General features: G+C 39.0%; 1 protein-coding gene across 1 annotated transcript in view; it reads left to right on the forward strand.

Annotated features, from left to right (window-relative positions):
- The window catches only part of LOC118309938 (contactin-4), a 126174-nt gene extending 100538 nt beyond the window's left edge, over positions 1–25636 (forward strand). Inside the window, exons 17-24 of the mRNA XM_035632606.2 lie at positions 749–898; positions 1537–1607; positions 1984–2218; positions 2333–2448; positions 16964–17144; positions 19876–19988; positions 20785–20953; positions 21735–25636. Of these exons, the coding sequence (XP_035488499.2) occupies positions 749–898; positions 1537–1607; positions 1984–2218; positions 2333–2448; positions 16964–17144; positions 19876–19988; positions 20785–20953; positions 21735–21826 (1127 nt within the window). The 3' untranslated portion in view covers positions 21827–25636. The remainder of the gene's footprint in view (positions 1–748; positions 899–1536; positions 1608–1983; positions 2219–2332; positions 2449–16963; positions 17145–19875; positions 19989–20784; positions 20954–21734) is intronic.
- Positions 25637–27243: the final 1607 nt, after the last annotated feature.

The following is a 27243-nucleotide window of genomic DNA, read 5'->3' on the forward strand; positions in this document are numbered from 1 at the left end:
CAACCTAGGAAAATAAATGCCACAAACTTAACAAGTAAAGCAACTGGATGAAAAGCAATGAAATTACTCTTCAAAAGGTAGAGTGTACTCTACACTGTTTATATGAGATAGACTCTTGATTAAATTAGCATATTCAAAAATGGAAGTTATGTAAAGTCTTGCTCTTTGTCTGCTTCAAAAGTTAAGAGCACAGGAGCTCCTTAAATTTGGACCCTGTATTAGTAGCTGCGGCACGCGTTAAAAAACTGCTGTAATGCGTAAGATATACACAAGATGTGTTGCTTTAGTGCAAAAACTCAAATACGTATTCAGAAAAAAGCTTCACTCAAAACAAATCGTCAGTACATATTTTGACAGATTTCATTGACCAGCCACACAGGGTCAAGGAAAAACCCTCTTGAATACCTGATTGTGATTATTGACATTTTTATTAATTATTACTCTGAAACTTTAATGATCACCATAGAATTAATAATAGAGCCATAAAATGATTCTACTTGTTAGTTGCACTTATGCGTAAACTTTAAGTGACGGACCGGTGTCACCCTTGAACTTACTGAACTTTCAAATAGTATTTAAAGATTTACAAATGTCGCCATTTCAGTTTGATGTACTTCACTGGTTTGTGAAATGTTTTTTTAATGTGTTGGAGACTAAATAAGAAATGTGCCTCAGTAAAAAATAATATATATATATATATACTGTTTATATAAAAAACACATCTCAATTCTAAATTCTTTAATCCTAGTTCCTGATTCTGTGCCTGGACAGATGATTCATGCAACAGTGAAAGATTTGAGCCCCTGGGTTGATTATGAATTCAGGGTGGTGGCAATCAACAGCGTTGGTGTGGGAGAACCCAGCACGCCATCAAAACAGATTCGAACCAAAGCAGCAGGTATCCTCTCAATTTGTTGTTTCTCTTCATAACAAATTAATCAGTCCCTCTTGGAAAATGTAATTTAACTGTTTGATGAGTTTCACTTTCCCTCAGTGCTCCGTGTTGTTCCTTTTCATGCCACCACTTACTACTGAGTCACATGCAAATTAAGTGGAAATTTAATTACACTTTTAAACATTTAAGTATCAGAACTAAGCGCGCGTGTGTGTGTGTGGGTGTGCGCTCTGAAAATTAATGCCATGACTAATTGATGGTTACATCAACAGATAATGTGACCTCTCAACACATGCCATGAGGATATACGACATAAAAAGTGTCTATTTTGAGCTGGTTAGCTGAGTAATTCCATCCTGCCGGTTGACTTAAGGGAACAAGTTTCCCATTGTGCCTCACACACGGAGCAGACATACAGCGCTGGTCTAATAACTGCACCGTACAAGAGTGGTAATTCCACCGTCAACAAAAAAGGACAATTCCTCTGCTGCGTGATTAACCTGTTTTGTGTTAATAAGAGGTTGTACCGAGTGTCTGTGATCATCTCTTTCAAAGCTGTGTATTAACTGAATCCTTACACCTGCCTTACAGACAACAGTTCAAACCCGAGAGGTGATTAAGTTTCCTTTGTGCCTCTTTAGTTCCCAAGGTTGCACCGGTTAATGTTAGTGGTGGCGGAGGAGCCCGAGGAGAACTTGTCATCATTTGGGAGGTAAGAGGATCATGGGTATTTTCTGAGTGGGCATTGATTGTGGCATATTTGGACGAGAATGGACTTTTGGCAGAGTTTAGCGTGTCTGCTGTGGTCTGGCTCCATTGCAGTGGGTTTTAATTAAAAGTGTAGCTTTTCTGAATTGCTGCTCGCCGATTTCCCTTGTTGTGTAAATCAAAAGCTCAGATATGGAAGGGAGGGGGAATTTTGTATGTGTAAATCTGGAATTATGTGACAACTTTACGTTTTTTGGATGTGGTTCACATCGCAGCAAGATGCTGCATCTGTATATTTTCCCGAAACGCTATTTCTGTTTTGCCCCCCTTTTAAATTTCTTCTCACAGTTGTTTGTTAACTTTTTTTGTTCCTATCTCAGCCAGTTCCAGAGGAACAGCAGAGTGGAGACGACTTTGGCTATGTCGTGGCTTTCCGCCCACTCGGCAGCAGCACCTGGATCCAGACAGTGCTGGCGTCACCTGATGCATCCAGATATGTTTACAGAAATGACAGCATCGCACCCCTGTCCCCGTTTGAAGCGATGGTGGGAGTGTACAACAGCCTGGGAGAGGGGCAGTTCAGCCGTGTTGTTCAAGTGTTTTCTGCAGAGGAAGGTGAGTTAATTCACCTGCACATGCCGCAAGAGTTGATTATTGTGTTAATCCAAGAAAATGTTTGCTTTCACTCTTAATTGCAAACATGCATAATTCATGATACATCCTTTTTAGAGCCCTCAGAGGCACCATCAAAAGTGTGGGGCCGCTCTTTGTCAGCCTCGGAGATCGCGGTGTACTGGGAACCAGTTCCCTTGGGGTCCAGGAGGGAGAAGATCGTTGCATATGAGGTAAAAAAAAAAAAATTTAAATAATAGCACTACAAGCTAAGAAATGAATCCCAGAAAGACTGACAGTACTATGAGCTGGTGTTGAGTGACGGGGTTGAGATATTCTGACATTAAAATACTGTATGTGTTAGAGAGGCAGGTTTTATCACCGGCTAATCCAGGGGAAAGGGTCTGTTGGCAGCGGCTTCAGTCTCCGAAAGAGTTCAATACCCAAGGCTGTCTGAGAGCTGCTATTAAGAAAATAAAAAATAAATAAATAAGAGAGTGCAAACATCATACATCACTATCCCCTACAACAAATACACCTGGGATTTGGCTGTGGAAAACCTAGATAAAAAAGACATTCTCTCCTAAACCCCGGATACTTGACATGGTGGGGAATCCCCAGGTGGCCTGGAGCTTTGAGGTCATAGCCAGTGTTTGGTCCACACATTGTTATAAGACATGGGGATTGAAGCTCCATAGTGACGCTTTTGGGAGCAGACACAAAGCAGTGGAGCAGTGCTGAGACTATTCATTGTAAACAGAACTTAAGTGTGCAGATTTGCTCCACTATAAACCATATTCAGTTTCTCAACAATATATACACTTGTCAACTTTTTTAATTATGAAGCTTCTAATCAAGTGATTTCAGGAAGAAATTCCCCCTAACTGGCAAAAAAAAATCTCAGAATGATGATTTAGACCATAATGTTTTTTGAGCCAAAACCTAATTTCTACGATGGCGTATTAGGGCCATTGCAGAAAAAAAAAAAAAAATACGGAGCTGGAGGAGAGGGGTAATATTTTGAGAAAAAAAACAGAATTTCAGACATTAAAAGTGATGAATTTACGAGAAAAAAAGTCGGAAAAATTGTGTTTTGTTTATCAAGTAACTATCACTTCAGCCTGCTGCATGTACTATGTCTGCAGTGGATGACCTAATAAAATGATACTTTGTAGAAAAGCAATATTTCAATCTGCTCTGTCTACATGTATCTACCGAAGGTAAATCCACATGTGCAATTATTATGCAATGACGTCATTGGCCTCGGATGCGTTCTTCGTTCTTTCTAATTTTCACTCAGTATTTTGATGTCAGGAATACGATTTATTTTTATTGACAGTAGCTCAGGGAAATGTCCAGCCCTCGGTCACTGATCTTTCTGAAAATGTGTCCCTCTGAACAATATAGTTGAATAGCCCTGCTGTAAGTCCCATTTACCACCGAGGACCGTTGACCTGCGGTCAAAGCTGTGAACAGTAAGTGAATAGAGGCATTACCCCTCCCACCACCAACTTTTGGTCACAAAACAATAGGACATACATTTTTTAGATTGCAGATTAGTTGTATAAAGCAATGAAGCCAATCAAAGTGTCTTTGCTTTTTACCCGGCAGCAGCAGCAGCGTCTGTGGTGGTCCTGAAGGGATAGTTCCTTGAAAAACAAAACATTATTTGCGACTTTTTTCTCGTAAATTTACCACTTTAATCTCAGAGAAGTATCCAAGTTGGTTTTCTCGCAAACTTTAATGTCAGAAATGTAATGTCAGAAATTCAGTTTCTTTATGCTTCTTCGAAATATGACACCCACCCCCAGCTCGGTATTTTCTTTATTCCTTAAATGGCCCTAATATGCCGTTGTAACTTTCCATATTTATGGACAACATAAATTATTATCATTATTATGTCATGACTCTTATCTCTGTAGATATTTAGTAAAGCTTCATGGAAGTCCTTACCTGTTTGGAGCAGCCAGAAGAGATGGCCTCAATAAGCTTTTGTGATGTACCTGGTGTAGGGTGCAAGTAACTGTAACAAATCTCTCTTACAGGAAATGCAAATATTATTTTCCTTCTCCACCCATTGCTATGCTCAATTGCCTTTAGACATCTCTGCGGACTGTATCGTTTCCATTTGAGGCAGGTCACATTGTGCAGTGAATGAGGGGTTGAATTTAAGAAAAAATGTTAATTTTTTTCTTTCGTGTTTCCCCATAAATAATTCTCTCCACATCTAAGTTCGGGAAGTATAGTTAAAAACGGAGCCAGTCTAAATTGATTATTGATCAGTTAAGTGAATGCCACTAAAAATCAGGGGCAGAAAAAGCAACCCTCTGAAAACAAAAGGCACAAGGAATCGCTCCTCCCCTCTCTCTCATATGTGTGAGGATCTGGTGTTGCTCCAATTGGGCCTTCCCCTCCTGTTCAAAAATAAAAGTTTTAAGTATAAATTATAATATATGTATAATATAATAAAATGCTCACTGCTGAGATCGTTCAGTATAACAAACCAGCTACAAGCCCATAATACTCAACTTGGTCGCAGCCCTTGTACAGACCTACTGCCCTCGACACCTTCTTTACGTGCTGAACTGCAACGCGTACAGTGAAGAATGCCTAAAAGACTGACGGGGAGCTTCAGGGCCTCGCCAGATTCCTTTTATGTGCCAACATAAGAGATTGGACTTAGTGCTTTCTATCCTGTGGATGTGACCCCTGATTCCTGCTGCCTGCTGCACTTGTAAGAGTACCTCGTACATGACTACATCATTTAAGTGAATGTGCTGACATTTCACGTTAAAAGCGCTATAGCATCTCAAAGGGAGTGTTGTAATTGTTCTATAATATATTAATATATCAGTTTCGAAGAAAAAATATCTGGGTGATTTAGTTGAATTTTCATGTGGTTCTGATGAACTACGTCCTTATTGATCCATTAAAGTGTAACTTAAGATGCTTCACAACAAACAGGCTGACAGACTGCTGTTATTTGCTTAGTCATAAACACAGAGGTAGACTTATTTTTGAATCCATATACCAAGATCAGGGTCGTGGTGTCAACAGTCACACGTCCTTGATTTCACCCAAATCCTCCGGCTCTTCCTGGGGAAGCCAAAAGTGGTTCTGGGTTAAATGAGATGATTAACCTCCCCAGCTTGTTCTGGCTCTGCTTGTGCTATAGGGAAAGCGGGGTGTCTCCGGAAAACCACCACATCATAGCATTCAGTAGTCCTCAAAATTAGGGTTGAGATAATGCAGAGAAGTTTGATGGACATTGTAAAGTAGAGCTGGTGTGTTTTCCTTCTTTGCACGTCCCAGGTGGGCTGTCAATCCATTCATTGAACTTCTTACTGTTTTGGGGTTTGACTTTTTGGGTTGTTTTCTAAAGTAAGGAGGGTCATGACTGCCAGTCCAAGTTCTCCAGCTGATCAGTTGCTCCAGATGTGTGGCAGCGGGTGAGGAGGCCGTTTTTCACATTAGCCGCAGTGTTCTCTGAAGCAGCTGCCGGCTGCAAGTTCCTGGAAGGGAATGAACCCCCTGTCATGCCCTGATCTTTGGGCTTGTTGAACCTGTGCCATATGGCTCTGATGAAGAAAGCAGCAGGATATGGCTCCCACATCATGACCTGAACTTCATCACTGGCACTGTAGTACCTCCTGTGGTGGGCTAGGATGTCATAGGAGGTGCATATGGCCTTTGCTCCATCCATTCTAGTTGATCATCAGCCCTGCAGTTACATTTTTTGATACCGCTTAGAGTGGTTGAATTAAAAGGAAATTATTGACCCTGGAAACAGCAGTTGACAAAATAATCTCATCCTTTATTTGCAGTCCTGAAGCTTTGATCATTTCACAGAAATCTGCCCAGTGGTCATGAAAGTGCAGCCATTCAAATGTGTTAAATGTTTCTCTATTCATTCTCTAAGACACAGTGAGGCACTGATAATGAGGATCTGGTAAAACTTTAAAATGGTTCTCAAACTGGGGTTTCTTTGTCTCCAAAAATATCCACTTTGCTCCTGTCAATATGGTGTCCCTCAGGGGTCCAATTTTATTTTCCCTGTATAGGCTTCCCCTGAGACATATTATCCAATAACATGGACTTTCCCTTTGTTGTGCATCGGTTTGGGCTAATTTGGTTATCAGCAATAATTTATGATTATCAAAGATAATTATGAAGAGAGTCACATGTTTAAAGGTAGCCGCCATTTAACTTCTCACACCCCAACTTTCTCTGGCATCACGTGACTTCCCAGGTTACGTCCGCCATCTTGTTCCTCCTCCCCTTTTCACAGGCACACGCCTGTGCACGCACACGCACACACACACACACACACACACACACACACACACACACACACACACACACACACACACACACACACACACACACACACACACACACACACACACACACACACACACACACACACACACACACACACTTGCTTGTTGTTGTCTTTTCATATGATTATCATATGATATATGATTGGTAGCTTAGCTTATAATAGACATTTGTTGGTAAAAAGTAGTATTGATTGTACATTGATATTGCTAAAGTTAATAAATGCTGTTATACTTTAAAGAGAAGTTGTTTTGTGTTATTTGCATGTACATTGTGATAAAGGCTGGTTGACAGAGTCAGTGCTCGGATTCACACCTTCATGAATAGATAAAATAGATTAATGACATCCATTCAAGCCGCAATGTAACACCCAGGTGGGAGACGCGGGGTCGCCGCAGGTCGCTAGGGGGTCCCAGGGGTCTTGGCTTCCTTTTCTTTGTTCCGTTTCTTTCTTCAGAAGACTATGCGGCATTCAGGCTTCTGAGCTGCAAGCGGGCAGAAGTTGTCATGTACCCATGGTGCTCATGCACAAAACCTTCATTGCTATGCCGATGACACACAGATGTACCTGCGTATTAGATCTAATGATCCCGACATGCTGAGTTTGTTACATTGCGGCTTGAATGGATGTCATTAATCTATTTTATCTATTCATGAGGCGTTGCGAAAAACTAGAGGTGACAGATCATTCCTGGGCAGAGAACCAAAGATATGGAATGAGCTGCCTGATCAGTGAACACCTCAAACTCAGAGAGCTTTTCCTTTTACTTGCATTCCATTGACTGCTCTTTTACTGGCGACACTTGTTTAATTTACTTATTACCCTGTCACAATTTGGCTGTCATCAAGACCAGTTTTTTTGGACGTTATTGCATTGTTATACACTGTAATTTTGGTATAGAAAAGCACTATATAAATGAGAATAACTATTATCATAATCTAATTCAAATCTAATTATTCCAATCATTAATTTACATTATTAAAGTAGTTTATTTTGTACCTGCATGGACAGGCTACATCTAATGTCAGCATGTCGGTACTGTAGATAATTATCAAATGCACATAAATGTTGCACTTAGTTTTTGTGACATTGATTTTATTTAGGCTTAATTTGACCTTCGCCGTTTTCTAATTTGAGTTACATAACAACTGCAAAATACACAGTAATTATCAAACATTCTGGATGAAACTAATTTTAGAAAGTGGGTTATTTCTTGTTAAGTTTGGTGTTTAGTTTTTCACCACTGTTGAAAGCATATACAAAAGTCTGACATTTAATCACACATGAAGGATCTTACATAATTTTAATGTAATGAATGTAATGTGAATATGGTTTTTAGGGCTTTTTCCATTTGCACTTCTTGCCATGGGCTAACTGACTTGTTGATATTTGGGCAGCAAGTTGCTTTTGTTGCCATGTTTAGCAATATTTCTCAGCTGATATTAGCAGATGTTGAGCAAACAATTTATGGGCTGTCAAGACTCAAGGCCTGGGCCAAAGCTACACTGAGATTATGGGGGGTAGGTTTAACAAGAGAATAGATAGCTAAGACTTCCCATTAGCTTTAGGACAAAGCCAAGTATGGCCAAATTAATAACTTTTTTGTGAGTGTTTAGGTGTAGAGATTATCAGCCATCCAATATTTTATAGAGTTTAGAGAACAGACGTTTGGAACATTTTCAAGATTAAATGAAATGTGCAATTGAAAATCGTCTGCATAACAATGGTAGGAGACAGCTTTAAAATAATGTATGTCCTCTGCCAGTTCAAATAGCAGTGGGTGGAGGACTGAACTTTGAGGAACACCAGAAAAAAGCATTATTATTAACTTGAACAGAGAAATGCCTGACGACCAATCTATCTATCTATTTGATAAAGCCTAGAAATTAGACTGAAACTTATTGTAAGCATGTAATCTAAGACAAGGTGTAACCTTCTTAGCTTTCTAGGACTTCAACTTAAAAAGAGAAAGCTTCTTTTTTTTTTAAATTTAGAAGTGGTTGAATGGTGCCCTGTTTGAATTAAGCTGTAGATTGTAAAGAGCAAACATGGATCAATGGAGACAATATTGGAGTGCTTTGGGTTCCTGAAAAGTGCTTCATGAATTCAAAATAGTATTATTATTATTATTAATATATATGCTGTCAACAACATTTTTAACAACATTATCTTTCATCTTATTAACTAAAAATGAGAGAAATCTTTAACAACTTTAAGAGAGGTAGATTTCCACAAACATTAGATTCTACGACAGGTTTGTTTAAAAGTTAAGTCACTGTCATCCACCCAGGGGGAGTAATTAATCAGAAGAGCCAATCTAGACCTTGTAGCGACAAATTTGACCAGCACTGAAAGGCTCATTAAAAGGTTGCACCTGTATTTCAGTTACACTATTTGACTTGATTATAACACTACTCCTATAAAAAAGCAGCAGGGAGATGGTTTATGATGCCAGAGTTAATTTCATGACGACAAGGTAAAATATCCAAATTAAAAGGCAAATCAAATAAAACAGTTACGATCAGAAATAATGATTTTTAAAAAAGCATCAGAAGTAGATATTGCCAAGACTGACAATTTGGCTTGTTCAACTACAATTAGACTGGAGGGGAAATTAAACCAGTGAGCCGATGAGGCAGCATAATTGCGCTACAAATGTGCATATTCTGAAAACTGAAATGGCCTATTGACTGATGGTCGCTTTGACTTGGATAGACCAAGGCTGTTCTGCTAATGTGCTGCAGCTATGCAGCCAGAGTAGACATACTGTACAGTAATGCACTTTTGTCTATTGGGACTCCTTTTCTTCTAGATGATTGTAAACTGTAATGCCATTAGAAAATGCCTCAACTAAACACTCCCTCGGGTGGGCTATTAGAATGAGAACATCTAGTTTGAAAAAGACCGCAGTGGCTCTAATGTTTTATCTTTACACTTTTAAAAATGAGGAGCAATAGAATTGTTCATGTGGACTATTCCATGACAAGTGAAAATGCAGGAACTCCGCTCCAAAAATAGTGAACCTGCTTATTGATAACTAAAAAGTAGCTTTTGTAGAATACAAACATTTGTACCTGTTGTCCTCTGGAAGAAATTCTGAAATAGCTGTCAGGGTTGAGCAGGAAGCAGGACCCAAATGCAGATGTGGGGAAAAAAGGATATTTTATACTAAAACAAAACAGAATCAAACCAAGGGTGTCTATGAGAGCAAAAACAGGTAATCCAAAATACTGGAGCCAGGGGGAAAAATACAGGAACAGACCGGGGAAAACAGCAGAAACAGACGTGTCCGGACAGACTGGGGAAACACAGACACTAATATATATACAAGGTGGGCGGGGCAAATAGAACACAGGTGAGACACATTAGGAACAGGTGCAGACAATCACAGGGGCAGGAGACACAGGAAAAACAAGACACCAGAAACTAGACACAGGAAAGGAAGCGAATCAACACGTGGGAAGGGACTTCAGAACAAAACATGGAATCATTACACAGGCGCAGGAGACACGGGCAAAGCAAAAAGGAACCGACAAAAGACCGGGAAACAGGAAGTGCAAACTAATTCAAAATAAAACAGGAAATGAAAACACGAGATCATGACAATAACCTCATCCTGTAGTTGCTGTTGACTCTCCCGCTTCCCTACAGTGAGTCGCACACTCCAGGAGCAAGACTGTGCCAAAATTAATTTTATCAGAGGCTTGTATAATTGGGATTTAGGAATCAGCCCCTACCTGTTATAAATTGTTTCCACAGACACTACAGTCATCTGATGTGCAAATACTTCTGATGTGCATTGCAGCGATTTAACTTTATGGTGAATGCCTGCTGGGATGTTTGCTCTCTGAGAATGTTTACTCAAATTACTTGAGTCACAGAAGAAAAAAATGTATGCTATAGTTTGCTTTTATCAAACAGATGTTTGTAACTGTTTTTTGATGGGGTTTTTTGTCTACATTCTGCATTTTCTTCAGTAAAAACGTTTTTGTTCAACAATTAATATGATCACTATATACCTTCAGCATTTTATTATTTTACCGTACAACTTCATGAGTAGAAACAATGTCTCCCATGCCAATCTTCAGAGGCAAAGCAGCCAGCTGTGGAGGAGAGAGCCTGGGAAGCTCTTGTATGACTCTGCAAGTCTGTCCCAGCAGGGTAGATCAGCCACAAAGGGCTTCTCCCGCATGCACTCTGTGAATGCCTTCGATTTAAATTGAAGTGTCCTCCAATATGTCATAACTACACATTCAGGTCAGCTTTAAGATAGTTGCATCTTATCTAACTGCTACGCCGCAACACCAGTACGACCTTCTTCCTCAGGGAGCTGTCTCTCCTCAGTGGCATTTTTTTCATAAGATGTTTTGTCTGAAAGAGCTGTTTTAGAGCTGTGAGAGAGGTAATGTGTCTGACTGAGAGGATCATGAGTCATCACAACATCCTTCAATTTATCTACCTCTTCACACAATCTCCACCCGTATAAACGAAAATAGCAGGAGCACTTGGGATAGGCCACTGTCTGTGTGTACAAAGAGGTAAATACAACTTTACAATTTTTAACAGACTGAAAAACTAAAATGAACATCTCAGTGTTTTGAACTGAAAACTTTAGAGACAGTCTGCTGCGCCATTAAAATTATACACCATCATTATCCAAAAGTCCTGACCATGTTTACCGTTGGGACCCTGCTAAAGATATTTTTTCTGTAATGTGTGCCACCGCTCAACTAAATCCCGTCTGTTGGCGGTCCTGGTTCCACAATGGTGGACCGAGCATCCCATTGTGTCTTACCCTTAACACATTAGGGCCACGCTGTTGCAGGCTATAATGATGGCTGAATTCCATGAAGCTGCTTTAGTCTGAGACTCCTAGTGTTGTGCCTGCTGGCTGACTGTCACGACTTACTGGGAAAGCTGAGTAGACCAGAGCCATCATTGATGTCAACAGAAGCACCTGGGCTTTTCCTGCTGTGCCAATCAAAATGTCTGTTGTGAAAAGGGCCTGATCACAGAATTCAGCAGCTTTTTAATGTGCCGACACTTGAGGACATCAGCCATTTTTACGATGCTTTAACACTACCTGTCCGCAGGATTTCTGGGCCTCACTTGATTGTCAGTTTCACTTAATACACCTTTATTTCGGAATGTGCACCGTGTTACAACAATATAAACTTACTGACAACACAGAAGAGACATGGCCCTGTGACAGTCGCCCACTGTGCCTTGTTGGTAATCCAGCCTCGTCTCTAACAGAGACTTGATTAGACACAGTTCAAATGTCATTGAAGTAGCCCTCCATGAATTTAAAGGTACCCTGTGGAGTTTTCTTTTAAACAAACAAGTTATGTTTACATTCATTGTTGATCGTCAAAACACATTGCGTGTATCTCAACTGAGTTGTTAAGTCGAGACCCATATTTTTTGAACCACTCAAATCTGCTTCACATATAAAACCGCAGTAATGGGCTACACAGTGCAATCATGCGCTGTAAAAAAAAAAAAGGGAAATAAAGGAGGGGAAAGTGCAACAAAAGTGAGATCAAGACATAAAACCCAATCATATTAAAAGGCATATTTATGTCCAGTTAGAGGTATTTATGCTATTTAAGAAAATATTCCTAGCTGTCAGTCACCACTGTAGGGTACTGTAACAGCCGCAATTAGCCGAGAAATAGAAGCATATGGGCCGGACTTGGGCTGAGGACCAAAACGTATGTTTTATTTGACCAAGTACAGCATCTTTACTGTTTGATTTATTTATTTATTTATGTCTGTCCTGTACACTAGTGCTCTTTCAGAGCGTATACAACACTGCAGTAGCAATATGTTAGGGTCTGGTTGGAGCAAGACCCAAAATGCATGTTAGGGGGCAAAAAGTATTTAATCAAAGGAAACAAAACACACCTCCTGTCTTTAAAGGGGAAAAATAAACAAAATCCCAAACTCAAAAGAAAGGTAGACACAAAGTACAAACTTGATGCATGGCATGGCTTAACACATATACACAGACACAGGGTTAAACAGATGATCCAAAAAGAACAAAGGGAGACACAAAGACTGCACATTAGAGCAGAGCCGTTAAGAGAGAGAGTAGCGACAACTCCTTTCACTCCAATGGTCCTTTTTTATCCTGCAATGGTGAATCATGGAGCCTGTCAATAGTTCCCACAAGTGAGCAGCAGCGCATTAGAGTAGCAGTAGAATGGACTCAATGAACCGTCTGTGTTGAACTTATGAAGGGTAAGACGTTTACATAATCAGATTCATCATCACATCAGTTTCAAATCTGTTTGCGCAATAAAGCATTAAATCATTAATTAAATATTACCTTAAAAAAACTTATTGACTAACTACATAAAGTAATAACATAGGCATGACAGTCTGCTATATTGTAAATCAATAAATATATTGACTAATAATTACCATAAAAATTGCAGTTCTGTCGCTCTGAATAGTGGATTCTAATTGCGTGGCAAGAACTTCCGGGAACTATCTGAAGTCTACATGAGTCTCGTGACGTGCAAACATTTTGGACCTCCGTTGTGGCTACTCCCTCTTAACGGCTCTCCACTAGAGGGCATAGGTAATGAGACACAGGTGAGACACATTAGAAACAGGTGCAGACAATCACAGGGAAATGCAAGAAACGCAAAGCAACAGAAAACCAGACACCGGAGCGCAGGAAATGATTTAAAAAATAAAGTAGGGAATACAAATCTCAAGATGATCAAAACACAAGGGATCACGATGAAGTAACATTACATAAAAAGAGACACTCAAGGAAGGGCAATCACAGAAATCATAAACAATTGAGCCCACCAAGAAACAAAAGGGTTCATCAACGTCTAAACTTTTCTCAAAAAAGATCCAAAAGGCGCCTTGGTCGTGGCAAACTTTTCCCGTGGAAAGGCAAAGAACTTCCACATGATACAGCAGCTGTACAGACTCCCTGCCCAAGTATTTGCACAGTGTTGGAAAGCACTGGGTGTTTTTGGTGCTCCAAGTTTGTCTTTGTAAGCACTGTTTTTTGGGGGGGTTTCGGAATGCATTTCATATTTTGATGGCTACATGCTTTCACGGGCCAGCACTTTGCTGCACACAACAAACTGTCATTTTGGTTTATCACTGTTGTTTTCAGTGTAAAAAAACATATTCGTTTTGCCACGTTTACCAAATGTTTTTAAAAAATGCGCGAACGAGCGCTAACTGCTGATTTGACATTTGTTTTGGATGCTGCCGTCTTGAGAGTAAAGACTGCAAATGGCTACTGCATGTGCACTGCCTCATGGGAAAGTGTATGTCCTCAAAATAGAAGAGCAGCAGCAAAAAGTTTGACTTTATCCTCCACACACATCTGCGACCCAACAGCTCATCTGCTCCTTAACTTTTCTCCACTTCAGAGCTGAAAGGAGACCTATTATGATATTTCAGTTTTTCCCTTTCCTCTAGTGTGTTATAAAGGTTCTTGGTGTTTGTGTGTAGCGGGGGCCAACACGTCCTAAACACGCTGGAAGTCATTAACCAATCATAACAAAGTGGGCCAGCTGGCCAATCAGAGCAGGGGGGCCTTTAAGAGACAGGAACTGAAACCAAGTGTTTCAGACAGAGGCTGGAAAGCCTCTGTCCAAACATAGGCCTTCAGACAGCCTCCGTCTGAAACCAAGTGTTTCAGACAGAGGCTGGAAAGAGGACCTGTAGGAACAGACAGTCAGGGGTAGGGGTGTGCGATCTGAAGATTTTATACCGTGGCAATGATCATTTTGCATATGATCTGCTTTTCAGAGGAATCGTACAGATCGCGGGGAAGTTGCTCTTCTTACAGAAAATCACGTGCATTCATTGCTGCTAAAAGTGTTGAAGAAATTAACGCATTCATCTATGATGATTCTTCCCCAATCCTTAGCGCTCGCCTCTGTCTCGTAGCTTGCCCGCTGCAGAGGGTGTGTCCAGCTCTCACTGCCCGACCCAACACACAGGGCCGGTTCTTGGCATAGGCGGCATAGGCCGTTGCCTAGGGCACAGAATGTCAGGGGGGCGCTGCAAGCATGACCTTTTTATATAGATAGATATATATATATCTAAGTGCGCAGCAGCGAGCCAGAGCGAGACCAGTGTGCGCCGCGCTCCCCCGTTGACCGGAGTACAACGGGGGAGTGGCACGAGGACGTGCACGACCGGGCAGGGAAAGAGACCTTGGGGGAGAAGTGGCAATCCCCAGTGAGGCTGCACAGATCGGGGTGAAGCGCCCGCGAGTTCTGAATCCTCAATGATGCACTAACTAACAACAGTTCACCTGTTTATTCAGAATTAATTTATCATGGTCATAACCATTTCCAAATTCAACAATGTAATTTCTAGGCCTTTCTTCTCTGTGTGTGTTACAGACAGATTTGGATAGAACATTTACATTACATTACATTCAGAGCAGCCTCCCTGATGCCGTTATATATAAAATGTTTGGAAATTATCTTAATTTCTTTGAGGATCACAAAACATGTGTGTATGATAGGGGTAATTAAATTAAAACCATAATACAGACAGAATTATGTTCTTAGAAATTGGAGGAAAAATAATCTAATACATTACAATATCCTCAGGAAATAATCTCTTCCAGCAGCACACAGTTGTTTACAAGAGCATAAAGTACTTCACAGATATAGCCTCCTTAATTGCTATCAAACTTCACGAGATTGATGGATTTAGCTAGGAAATGTACAAAAATGTCTTCCCGGGAGAACATGCCCCCAGATCCCCTACTGGGTCTGACGTCCACCACCATAGTCTCTAAAAATCCTATGGGAAACACTGAACCGTTCGAAGGAGTCTACAAAAGGTGACGGAAGTTACATGCAGCTCTTTGCGATGTAGGCCAATAATTTGGCCTATGGGACCAAAATGGCTAGAGCCGGCCCTGCGGACACGCAGCATGGAGACAGACCAGCTGCTCCATGTGGAGATAGCAGAGTGAACCAATCGAAAGAGACAACGCTCGTTGCCACAAGTGTAACAAATGTTTTGCAAGTAAAAGTCGTAGCAACAAGCGATCTGTAGATCATTTAGTGAAATTGAAAGTACCCTCTACTTTTGCTGGTGGAAGACCGAATCTCTTATTTTTAAAATACATGTCTTTTTGTGTCATCATTTTTTATGCACACTTTTTTTTGGGGGGGGGGGGGGGGGGGGGTTGGATGGGGAGAAAATTAGTGATTCAGATCGTGGATTGTGATTCTATGCCAAAAAGATCTTTTGGCCAGATAAAGATCTTCAGTGTATACTGACTGAACATTTGAGCATGTGAACATTTTCAATTAAAAAACCCACATTAAAATAATGAACCTAAAGGCGAGAATAATATGTCTCCTCTAATTATACAGGAATGTGTATATTTTTGCCAAATCTGCTGCATTTCAGTTTTTGTCCTTCTCACATAGGCCTACACAAGCAATGTATTTATTGCTGATATGAATGCATTTTCCTACCACTGTCTCCATAAGACTTTAAGATGCAGCAAGGCAGCTTAAGTCTCCTTAGATCCCTCTCTTTAATCCCTCTCTGTGTGTGTTTAGATTTTAAGACGTAGCAAAAAACTGTAAACTCCTGCTGAGGTATTTTAGGTATTTTCCCAAGTGTCGCTAAAACTGCCATAATTAAACTGCTAGTGGGAGAGAAAAAAATCCTAGATGCATCCGTTATCGGCAACTCCAGGCCCTGTCGCTACTCTGCTTTTTCCCAGGCAAGATCCCTGCAAACCTGCCAATTGAATAAGTACCCCGGCTACACTCAAACCATCTGTTTGACATTTTCCTGTCTGCTTCTTCTGTCTCGTGTTCTAGGGTCATAAATGAGCTCGCTGTGAATACAGATCCAGACAAGCTCCTTATCCGTGCACTCCTCTCTCCCAGTGCTGCTTTTGGTATTACTGATCGTCAGATAGAGTATCACTTGGTAGTTTCAAAAATGTGGGTTGGATTGCCTCAGGACCTACAGTAGCTGAGCTGATAGTATGGAACTCTTTTAAGTTACATCCTACAGAATCACTGCTTCAATTTATTAAAGAGGTGAACCTACAGGACCCTGACTTTTTAATACAACTTAATAAAGTGTGTGGCGGGGGGATCACCAAAATGAGCCTCATTTAAAAATACCATCACCATCAGGGAGAGCCCATATATGTTAATGTTCTGCTGCCAAAATATGCACATCAGCTGGCTCTGCTGTGCAGGATGCTCGTTTTTATGAACATATTATGCCGTTCTGAGTTGGGAAATTGGCAAAATAAATAAGGTTTGACCCGACTGAGTTGCCACCGCTTTGCCGATTTGAAAGCAGTTTAAAAAAGGGAAAGGGGGCAAAGGAAGGCAGTATATGGCTGGAGCTCTGTGGTAATCTGTGTTTCTTTGGTCTAGGTTCTGTTTTGGGAGGAAGGGGCTCGGCAGAGCGACGCTGACAGAGTGAAGGTTATCAACACCATAGCACTGCTCTCTGGCTTAAAGGGCAGCACTGTCTATCAGATCTCAGTCAGAGCGCAAAACAGTGCTGGACTTGGGCCCTGCAGCCCTGCGTTTAACATCACCACCAAGAAACCACGTGAGTGTGCACACACAAAATCGCACACACAGGGGATTTGTTTTTATTCGCACTTGGCCATTCACTCAATGTATCTTTATTGCTTTGAGTAAAGGGTCTTCCTTAAAGGACTACGTCAAGTATTTTCTTTATTCTTTTTAATACTATACCCACATGACAGAGAGTTATTGGTGTTTGTAATCAAGCTGTCTGTCCAAACTGAACAGAACTGTATGACACTTAGGTCTTCAATAATATTTCAGTGCCTTTTGGTGTCAAGTAACATGACACGTAACATGTGAACCGCTTTGAGCTCCTACACATCAACACGACATGACATCTCAATTTTAACTCTTCAAGTGGCAGGTCAATCACATCCTCTGACATTTGAATGGCTATCACTGGATACATAGAGTACCTGCCTGCTGTCACTTGAGCGATTAACAATTACCACACTTCCTCTGTACGTCTCTGCATTTCAGCTCAAACTTAAGAATGTATTTCCCCTGCTCAAATGACAGCACTGATTTCACTGCTCAGAAACAGATTGACAGGTCAGCTGCCCTGACTGCTTATTTATCAGCCGACCGTCTTTCACTTTCGACATACACACTGACAGTACAACTGTCTTCTGAGGTTAAATAGAAATCTCACATGCTTTCAATGATTTCTCCTGTTTTAACTCACTCTTTAATCTCAATACTGTATGTGACACCTCGACTCCTCTCAGCACTTGGGCTTCAACTGACACTTCAATTGACTCCTGAAGTTTGTGTCTCAGCTTTAGTTGACTCAAATAAGTGTTTCAGCTTAATGGCAAAGGTGACTCCCATGATATATTGCAACTAAGGAAGATAAATCATTTATTAAACCTGTTTTCATTTTTTTTAACCTGAAATTATTAATATTACAGGTTCACCATTGTTTTTATTCATTGTTTGAGAATAGGTGAAACAAAAACTGTTTCAAGTATTGTCAAATAAATTTCCTCAGGCAAGACAATAAAAGTAAAAGCAATAAGCTTTTTCTGCACAGTGTGGCAAATCATGAGTCACTGTAGTAATTTAGTGGTGATACACAAAAGGGAAAATAAAATGGCCAAAATGTTTAGTCTGTTTTACTTCAGGTCATAAACGTTGTGCACACAACGTGGTGTAATACACTTCCAGGTGAGACACATTTATTGTTCATTTTTTTACTTTTTGAAATCCAATCACTGCATTCAATACAAACCACTGCACATTTTAGCCGTCTTTCACAAGGACAATACTTTGCAATCTGTTTGAAATATATATATCTTTTTATGGTCTTTTTAATCTATTTTTATTTTGTAATATTTTTCTACCTCCTTCTTTGTTGCCTTGACTCTTGCTGCTGCTGTAAAAAGTGAATTTCCCCCAGCGTGGAATTAATAAAATTTATCTTATCTTATAATTCAGTTTGTATGTTAAAGTTAGTGAGTATGACCTAAATAATCACATACAATGTTATTGAATGAAATTAAATGAAATTAAAAATCACATTTTCTTTTACACACAACCCTAAATCACAACAGATTTTTCCTTTCTCTTTGTTTTTTTCTCCCATCTGCATGTTTTCTCCCATCTGTGAATGAGTCAACACAACAGGAATGCATTTCTCTTCATTAGGAAAATATTGCAAACAAAGTCTTTTTAAATCTGCACACAGTGTGTTCTATTGTGTTGTGTTAAACTGTGTGAACCTTGTTTACTCCTGGTTTGTTTCAGTAGTGTGAAAACAAAAGAAAATGTTATGAAATTAAGCAGAACAATCATAAAACAATAGTCAGGTTCCTGTATGAACCTTGAAATGTTTTTACTGGCTGTTATAATTCCTCCTGCTCTGGATGGCAATTCACAGATCCCTCTCCTAAAGCACCTCCAATGCATGTGATGGGGGATAAAATCCAAAGCCTGAGCAAAAAGTGTATTTAAAAGTTCACCTGTATCTCTGCATTGCAGCTCAACACAGAAACTCGGCCTGGGGGAACAAACAGAGGGAGTTTTATACTAAAAAAGAAATTGGTTGTATAAGATTCAGATAAACCAGTTTGGAAAATATTTTTGCACAAAACAATGACTCTTAATGGCCAGCATGTGTAAGAGAAATTATTTCATCAAACAGTTGCGATGTTGATACAGTATTAGCACCTGACTATTGAAATGTTTTAGTAGTTGTGTAATTGTCAGTGTTATTACAAAACTGCTTCCACTCCCTTAACTCTTAAACTTTTTGTTTGTGTCATTACTTCAGACTGCTCCTCAGCAACCATACAAATTCATCGGTCAGCTTCAGCAAAGATACAATATCATGTTATATTCATCACTGTTTTCTGTGGCATCTTTTAATGTTTGATACCATTAAATATTGTTTTGCTGTTGTGAAAAGACCTCAGCAGCCGCACTACCTAAATGAGAATGGCTCCACACCAATGAAGCAGTCTGTTTAGTGATTCACAATGTGGTTAAGGCGTTTGTGCTGCTTGAGGGTGAACTTTTCATTTCATCCTTATTAGACGAGTTTTCACACATAAATAAATGAATGTTTTTTTCCTCGTTTTTTTGTTGACCTCACTTTTTCTCTAGTTTTGGTTTGCATTCTAATCTGCTGCAACATAAGATGTTTTAATCGAGGCTGACTGGAAAGTTAGTTCAGAGAATATGACATTGGTTTGTTTTTGTCATTTTTCAGCAGCATTCATTTGTAAAACTCCTGTCTACATTTCTTGCAGCTCCAAGCCAGCCTCCAGGGAATATTGAGTGGAGCCTGACCAACTCGAAGATCTTTCTAAACTGGGAACATGTCAAGGCGATGGAAAATGAGTCTGAGGTGACAGGATACAAGGTGAGTTTGTCAGAGTAATAACAGAAACTCCACAACTGGGGAAACAAATAGAGCTCCAGCAGCTGCCGTCCCAATAAATGGCTTTCTCATTGCAGTGGAAAGATAGACCTCAGCACTCCAGTGTTTCATTATAGATTGGCCCTGTCTGGCCCCTCAAAATTAAAAGATCTGTTCCAGGTGATAAAATGAAGGGTGGGGTGCCACAGAGGGAATTTAGCTTCGTACAAGCAGTACAACAATGAATCATATTTGATCCTTTTTGCATATCTGTGTAGAAACAAATAAAACTGTTTTGATAATGCTTTCAGAAATAAGTACATTAAATGTATAAATATATGTTTGTATGTCTGTGAAGACAGAATTCCTTTTTTTTTTGGACAAAGGCAATGTTAAAAAAAAACCTTCTTCCAATGTTTTTAAAACTAAATTTGTAGTATATATTTCTGTCCTTTCTGTTTCATTGGAACTACATTTCCCTGCATTTTGATGAACATTGAATGTGTGCAAAGCTTTGTTTTCAAGTGCCTGTGTTCCTCCATGTTGAGTCATCGGCCAAACGAGCACCACACAAGGCATTTTGAATTCATAATCACCTGTTGAGAGGGTCTGTGTAACCAGAAATTGGCTGCACACATTTTCCCTGCTTCCGGGATTTCGATTTATTTTTCACACAGCACGTTAATATGTCAAATGAAGTCATACAGTTGCCTGCTGAGAGGTCATAAAGGTTTCATTTCTGACTGTTAAGACCGAGAAACAAGGTGTTCACCTTTGGATTTGTGCTCCCCGCCTCCAGGTTATGTATCGTCAGGACTGGCAAGGCGGGACCACTGTACTGGAAACCAATAAGACCAGTGTGGAGCTGCAGATTCCCTCTGGAGAGGACTACTTCATTGAGATCAAAACTCTGACCAAAGGGGGAGATGGCACAAGCAGTGGCCCCATCCGCATACCAAAGATGTCCAGTAAGTTTCTAACACTCTGCAGCATGCCAAAGAGCAGTGGAATGGGTGCACAGTGTGTATCCAATCCCCAGTGTGACTGATGCTGTTTATCAGTATTACCATAACTGTAGCTTGAACAAGGCCTTCACAATAATTAGACTGCACCATACGAGCAGGACGAAGAGACAAAAATGTATCTGTCTAGAAAGATATTTTTCAGTCCTCTTTGTCTGTTAGCTAGTAGAATGTTTCAGAAATGTAAAAGCATAGTTTTTAACAATTGACTGAAAGCATCTAGAAACAGCTATAGCCTTGCTCTGTGTTGTTTCAGAGTTGGAGTTACATTTTGAAAGCATTTAATGTTTAATCTCTTATTTTCCCTGAATTTGTTGGTCAAACAGGCTTTGGGAAACTCTCTTTGTAAAACTTTAAATGAAAATGTTTTATTTGTTATATATGTTTTATATTCCTCACAAAGTGATTTCCCATAACTATATAATTATAATTGACAATACATATTTACCAACATGAATACATTTAGATAACAGTTATATCAACTCTGAGCGATCTTGTAAGATTTAATTGACTTTTCCTAAACTTGGTACAACAGAAACAGTATAAACTAAATTACCATAATTCAACTGTCACAAGTTGTACTTGCTTGACATGTTTAACAATTTCTCCTCCTTCAAAGCTATAACATATCCAGATATGTTCTCTACAACTCAGTATTATTTGTTACAAAAATGGAACTCAAAACCTATTTGATATGTGAATAATGATGTTTTTCATTTCTTCCTAGGTCTTAACTCTAAAGGATGTGTGTGCCCAGTTTCAATGAAGATTTGCAGTTTCATCATGTTTTTTTTAATATTTTCTATATTAATTATGTAGCTTCTGATGCCTTTACATTCTGCTTTGGACATTAGAGTGAATATAGTTTGTGATCCTCCACCTCTTCATGTAAGGTTTGTGGAATGGTTCGAAATGTTTCTCAAACATTGTTTTGCAAACCCAAAGTGAATGATGGGAATCATTTTGACAGGTTGTCAAATGCCCACTAATCCGTGGTTGGACTGTTACTCATAGACAACAGTACAGTTACAACACATTTTCATCTGCCTATTTTCAGGACCACTGCCATCCTCCAAGATGCATGCATTTGATAAACTTGGAAAGATGAATTGCTTATCTTTACTTGTGAAATGAACATGAGCACATGTTCATGTCCCAGTTTCGTGTCTTCTTTTTTTTTTGCCTCAGCTTCCAAGTTATTTAATAGCTCGATGTGACCCCCATGAATGTTATAGATGAAGAGGTGCAAGTTTGACATACTATCGTACATGCAATGTGAAAATTCTCTGTTCAATTTGTGCTGTTCCTTCGGAGTTAAAGTGTTAATCCTTGACATTTTGATTGTATTGGTGGTGGAGTCAAAACTAACCCATACACTTGAATGAACATTGGACATTTTTACAATTTTCTCAATTACTTTGAGCTGTTTTCTCTCTGCTTCATGATCATGAACTAAGCCAATTGGCCCACAGCTCCAGCTTCATTGCAGATAAGACACCGGTGCAGATTTTGTCATGAAATAAAGCAAATAAGCATATTTCCCTATAAGTATCCAAAGCAAATTAGCCAACTAGCAACAAACAACTCTTCATCCCAACATGAAATACAGAGATCAGCTGCAACATTCCAACCAATAAAACAGGTAATTGGTTTCATGCTGTGGCTGATTGGTGTTATTATAATATTATTTGTATGAATTTATATTTGTAAATTATTTGTGTGTGTGTGTTTGTATAGATGGCTTTTTCCAAGTGATGGTGTCAATGTCCCAAAATGACTGAGAGCTAATATGAAGGAGAAATGTTGCTTTTGTGCCTCATACTGCCTGAATCACAAAATTTAGTGCCCATGGAAAAGTAAATCTACTTCAATCTTATCTGAGCTCCGGATTGTATGAAGTCAGTAAATTGTTTTGTATTGAAACCACAGATCAAAACGGCTGTTTTTAGGTAGGACAGCTCTCACCGTTACTCTGGGTTTAGGGCTGATTAATGAATATTGCCGATGCTCTGTGTTTGACATGTGTTTAGAATTTCAGTTTGGCAAAGGGTGACAGCTGATAGAGGAGCACACTGAAGGCTTTGGATGGAAATTGTGTCACGTCGTGCTTATAACGTCACAGAAAATTAAGCCTATAAATATAGGTCAGGGTGTTTTTTCATGATCCTGCGTGGCTGATCAATAATACTGATTACAGTTTATCAGGCGTGACACTCTGCCTCTTTAGACTGCAGGCATCTCCAATATGAGATTTTGCATTCATTTAACACATCTGGAATATATCCAGTGACTATGTTGATATTAAAAGTATAACCACAGTGATCACTCCAGTGCTCTTAACTTTATGCAGCAGACAAACAGCATGACTATGCTAGTTGTTTACGTTTACGTTTAAGTTTAACCTCTGTTGTCAGGTTAACCTGTGGAGCTACATTTATCAGTATCCTTTCGTAGTGCTGTTACTGCTATTAGCTGCTGGTTATCATCATGTCAGCAGCCACAGTTGTTGCATGTGTGTTGCATATAAATTAATTCCAAAAATTTTAATCTAATGTGACTTTGTGGAAATGTGTTTTCTACTCCAATACCCACATCAAGAATTGTGTTTAAATGAAAAATCCATCTATACTGATCAACTACTGTTAGCTAATGCTGCGTTCTATTATACCTCGGAACTCGGAATAACCGACCTCCGAGTCGGAAATTGCGACAGGAGTTAGCTCTTACTACCATTAGCTCAGCTCCTTAGCCTAACTGCCAAACCAGCCTCCCAGGTCAAAGCTGACACCTACATTACCCACAGTTCTAATGTGGCCACAAGCACTGACATCACTTGAAGCATTTTATCCGCCTTCAATCAGCTCCCCCCACTTTTCCAAAGACGTCCCAAACTTTAATGTGTAAAATCAGTGGGCCCCTTCTGCCAAACACTCACTAAATAAAGACCAAATGTAACACATGTTACAACATCAATGACTACATGTCATCTACTGTAGGTGTTCCTTTTCAGCCCTGGTATTGTGCAACATTTGCCTCCATCCATGTTAATTTATTTGAGGCTCTGTTTGTTTGTTTTTTTAATGATAACCTGTGCAACTGATGTCTCCACAGTTTACACCCCAGCTAAAACTGTTCAGGTTACATGTCCTATGTGACCAAACTATCTTCAGGATTAACAGCTACAGAGATAGGATAGTTGTGATTGTATTATGCTGATTTTATGCAAGGGCATACCGGCTTACCATAACGTGTTAAACAAAGCTGCTTTGCCTCGTCAAGTTTATGCTAGTATGTAGTATATTATTCAAAGTTGTTGTCAACAGAAGGGCAAACTTATCACACATAGAAAACAGAATGTCATTTATTTCATTTGTAAAATTATATTTGATGTAATTTTTTGTGGGGGACAAGAGGTCAAGCGAAAAACAGCTACCGTATAAACTTTTTATACACACAAATTTGAAGAATGATTAAGTATGACAGTAAGGAAGTATGACCTGAAGAATTCTTTTCTGCATTCAGTGTGCTTTTTGTTAATTGCAAACATCAGCATCTTCTAGAAGTAAATACAACAATTCTGAAACTGATAAGTTGCTCAAATGGAATAACATTTGTCTTTGAACAGTTATTTCCCAACATGGATTGGACCTTTCATAATAATAGCCTTCATCTATTGCAATGGAATATACCTTCACTAAATTATGAGACAGGATACTTCATTAAAGCAATAGATATTTTGAAGAAAATTTACACTCAGCCTTGTCTGATATGTTGAATGAAACATCCGCATCTCTCCAATATTTTACTTCCTCCAGGACATATTTCTCTTGTGCGAAACAGATGAACATACAATGTAGATGAATATATATATTATTATTTTTTTGATATTTTAGTCAGTGTCGCCCTCATACAATACACTGAGTGGCAAAAGTTATAGGAGAAAAGTTACAGTGATGTTACTGTTTTGAAATGTAAAGAAATGCCTGTGCAAATGTTAAATTCCAGATTTGTTTGCTATACAGTGCTTATGTCAGATCATTTGATGCCTTTAAATTTAGATGTATTTAAACACCAGGTCTGTCATTTCAACACAAGAAACATTTTGGGACAACATAAATTACTTTTAATATCAATCTCAAGATATATTAACAACACAACTATCATAAATGTATGTATTTTTTTAATAATGCTGAAAATTAAAATTAAGAACACATGCAGATGTTGAAATGGCATATTGAGCAGAACTGTTTGTTCCTTGTATGTATTTGTGAGCTTTTTTCCTTATTGTAATGACTTAAGTGCTAAATCTTTATTGTATATTTTTGTTTTGAATTTTAATTTTTTAGTTTGAAATCTATATTAGTCCAAACCTCATTCATTTTACACATTATAGTTTATTTTGTGCTGTGCTGTTCACTTAAACCCGACATCCTTTTACATTTAGCTAATGAATGGTTTAATTTTCTGTTGCAATATCTAATTATGACTACTCAAATTTGTTTTTATGCCCTTGTCATTTATTATCAACAGGTTTTCTTTATCTGGATCTGCAACATGTTACTTCAGTAATGTAATACCATTGTATTAATATGATATATATGATATCTCTGTGAGATGAGGAAGACTCAATAAAATGTTCATATTGAAACCCTTTAATCAGTTATTATTCAATCGTAATTTTTCTTTTATATTATTATCAGTAGTTGTATAAGTCTTAAAACTGGTCCCAGGAAATTTCCGATGTACTATGAAGTGTGCAAGTGAGAGTCATAATTAATATGGTGGTCAACCAACAGGTTGTTTTTTTTTAAAAAGATGGAGAGAAGGAGTTTTCCCTCGGATATTAGGTTAAATTTATGAGAGATTAATTTTCAGCAAAGACATGATTTCTGTACTTTACAAATGTACGATAGACTTCCAATATGTAAGTGACAGTATCTATGTGCCGGGATGTGGCATTTAAAAAAATACAAAGTTAATACACCAGACCACGATAAATTAAAAGTCACACCAATTGTAAAAACTGCTGACCTTAAAACAAACATATGGCTTGTCTTGCTGATGGATGGACTCTCAAATTTAGTTATTTAACAAACTTTCCCTTATGACATTAAGTAAAGTTAAAACAAACTTTTAAAGGAGTTATACATGTTATTTACCTGCCCCACATCAGATTGGATTTAGGCAGAGACATTCAATTTAAAGAATCTTGTAGCAGTTGTATGAAACATGTCTTGGTCCTCAATAACAGCCAATCAACTGCCATTAGGTGCACAGTTGACATTTACAGCCATTTAAGATGATGTTGACAGCAGGGGGCAGAAGGGGAAAAGGAGGATTTCAAAACCCAAACTGTACTTGTAAAATCATCAGAAATGAACTCTTGCCTTCCTTCAAGTGCTCAGGTTGGATGAGCCCATGGCATCACGTCACAATTCTGTGAACTGAGTTGATGGAGACAAGGTTGGTGTCGTAAAACCTTGAATATGCAGGGCTATAACGCATGAAAAAAAATTGTATTTTATTTCCCGATACCCATGCTTTGGACTTGTCCATCTGGACTTCTACAACTTTAATACAAGTTTGGTCTCATCCACCAAACAAAACAGTTGACTGGCTGCTATTGTTTGCTATAGTAAACTTAAGTCAAAAATCTCTGTCCTTAATTCCAGCCTACTTTACATTCCTCAAAGTAAGTCCACATTTAAAAGTAGGTCATATGACCTGACAACACTTAACCCACCGCTTGTGTCATAATTAAGGATAATCTTAGGCAGAGTGTAAATCATTAACTATCCTTCAACTAAAGCTTACTTTGTATTGTAGCAGCAACTCACAAGCTGGGATTTTTACAATGTGATGATAAAGGTTATTAAGTCATCAATATTTTCAGAATTCCTAACAAATGGTCACCAAAACAGCTGGTTTAGTGATCATTTGCAACTTGTTCACACTTCTGGAGTTGACAGGAAGTTAAAAGGCAAAACAAAGATCAGATTTTCTTTAAACATGTAAATCTCACACTGCCCTCAATTAAATACACGTCATTTCTGCAATAATTGCTAACTGGTCACAACATGCACGAATGTTAACTCAGACCCCCTGATGCATTTTATCCACTGACAAAGTTCCATCCATGGCTGTCCAAATATTGACAAAAAACATAATGGCACGGATACTTTTTGCAATTCCACTTTTAATGGAAACTGGAAGAAAAAAAAGATGTGGACAATATC

This window comes from Scophthalmus maximus, chromosome 6 (genome assembly GCF_022379125.1).
Source record: "Scophthalmus maximus strain ysfricsl-2021 chromosome 6, ASM2237912v1, whole genome shotgun sequence".
In the NCBI taxonomy this organism is placed as follows: Eukaryota; Metazoa; Chordata; class Actinopteri; order Pleuronectiformes; family Scophthalmidae; genus Scophthalmus; species Scophthalmus maximus.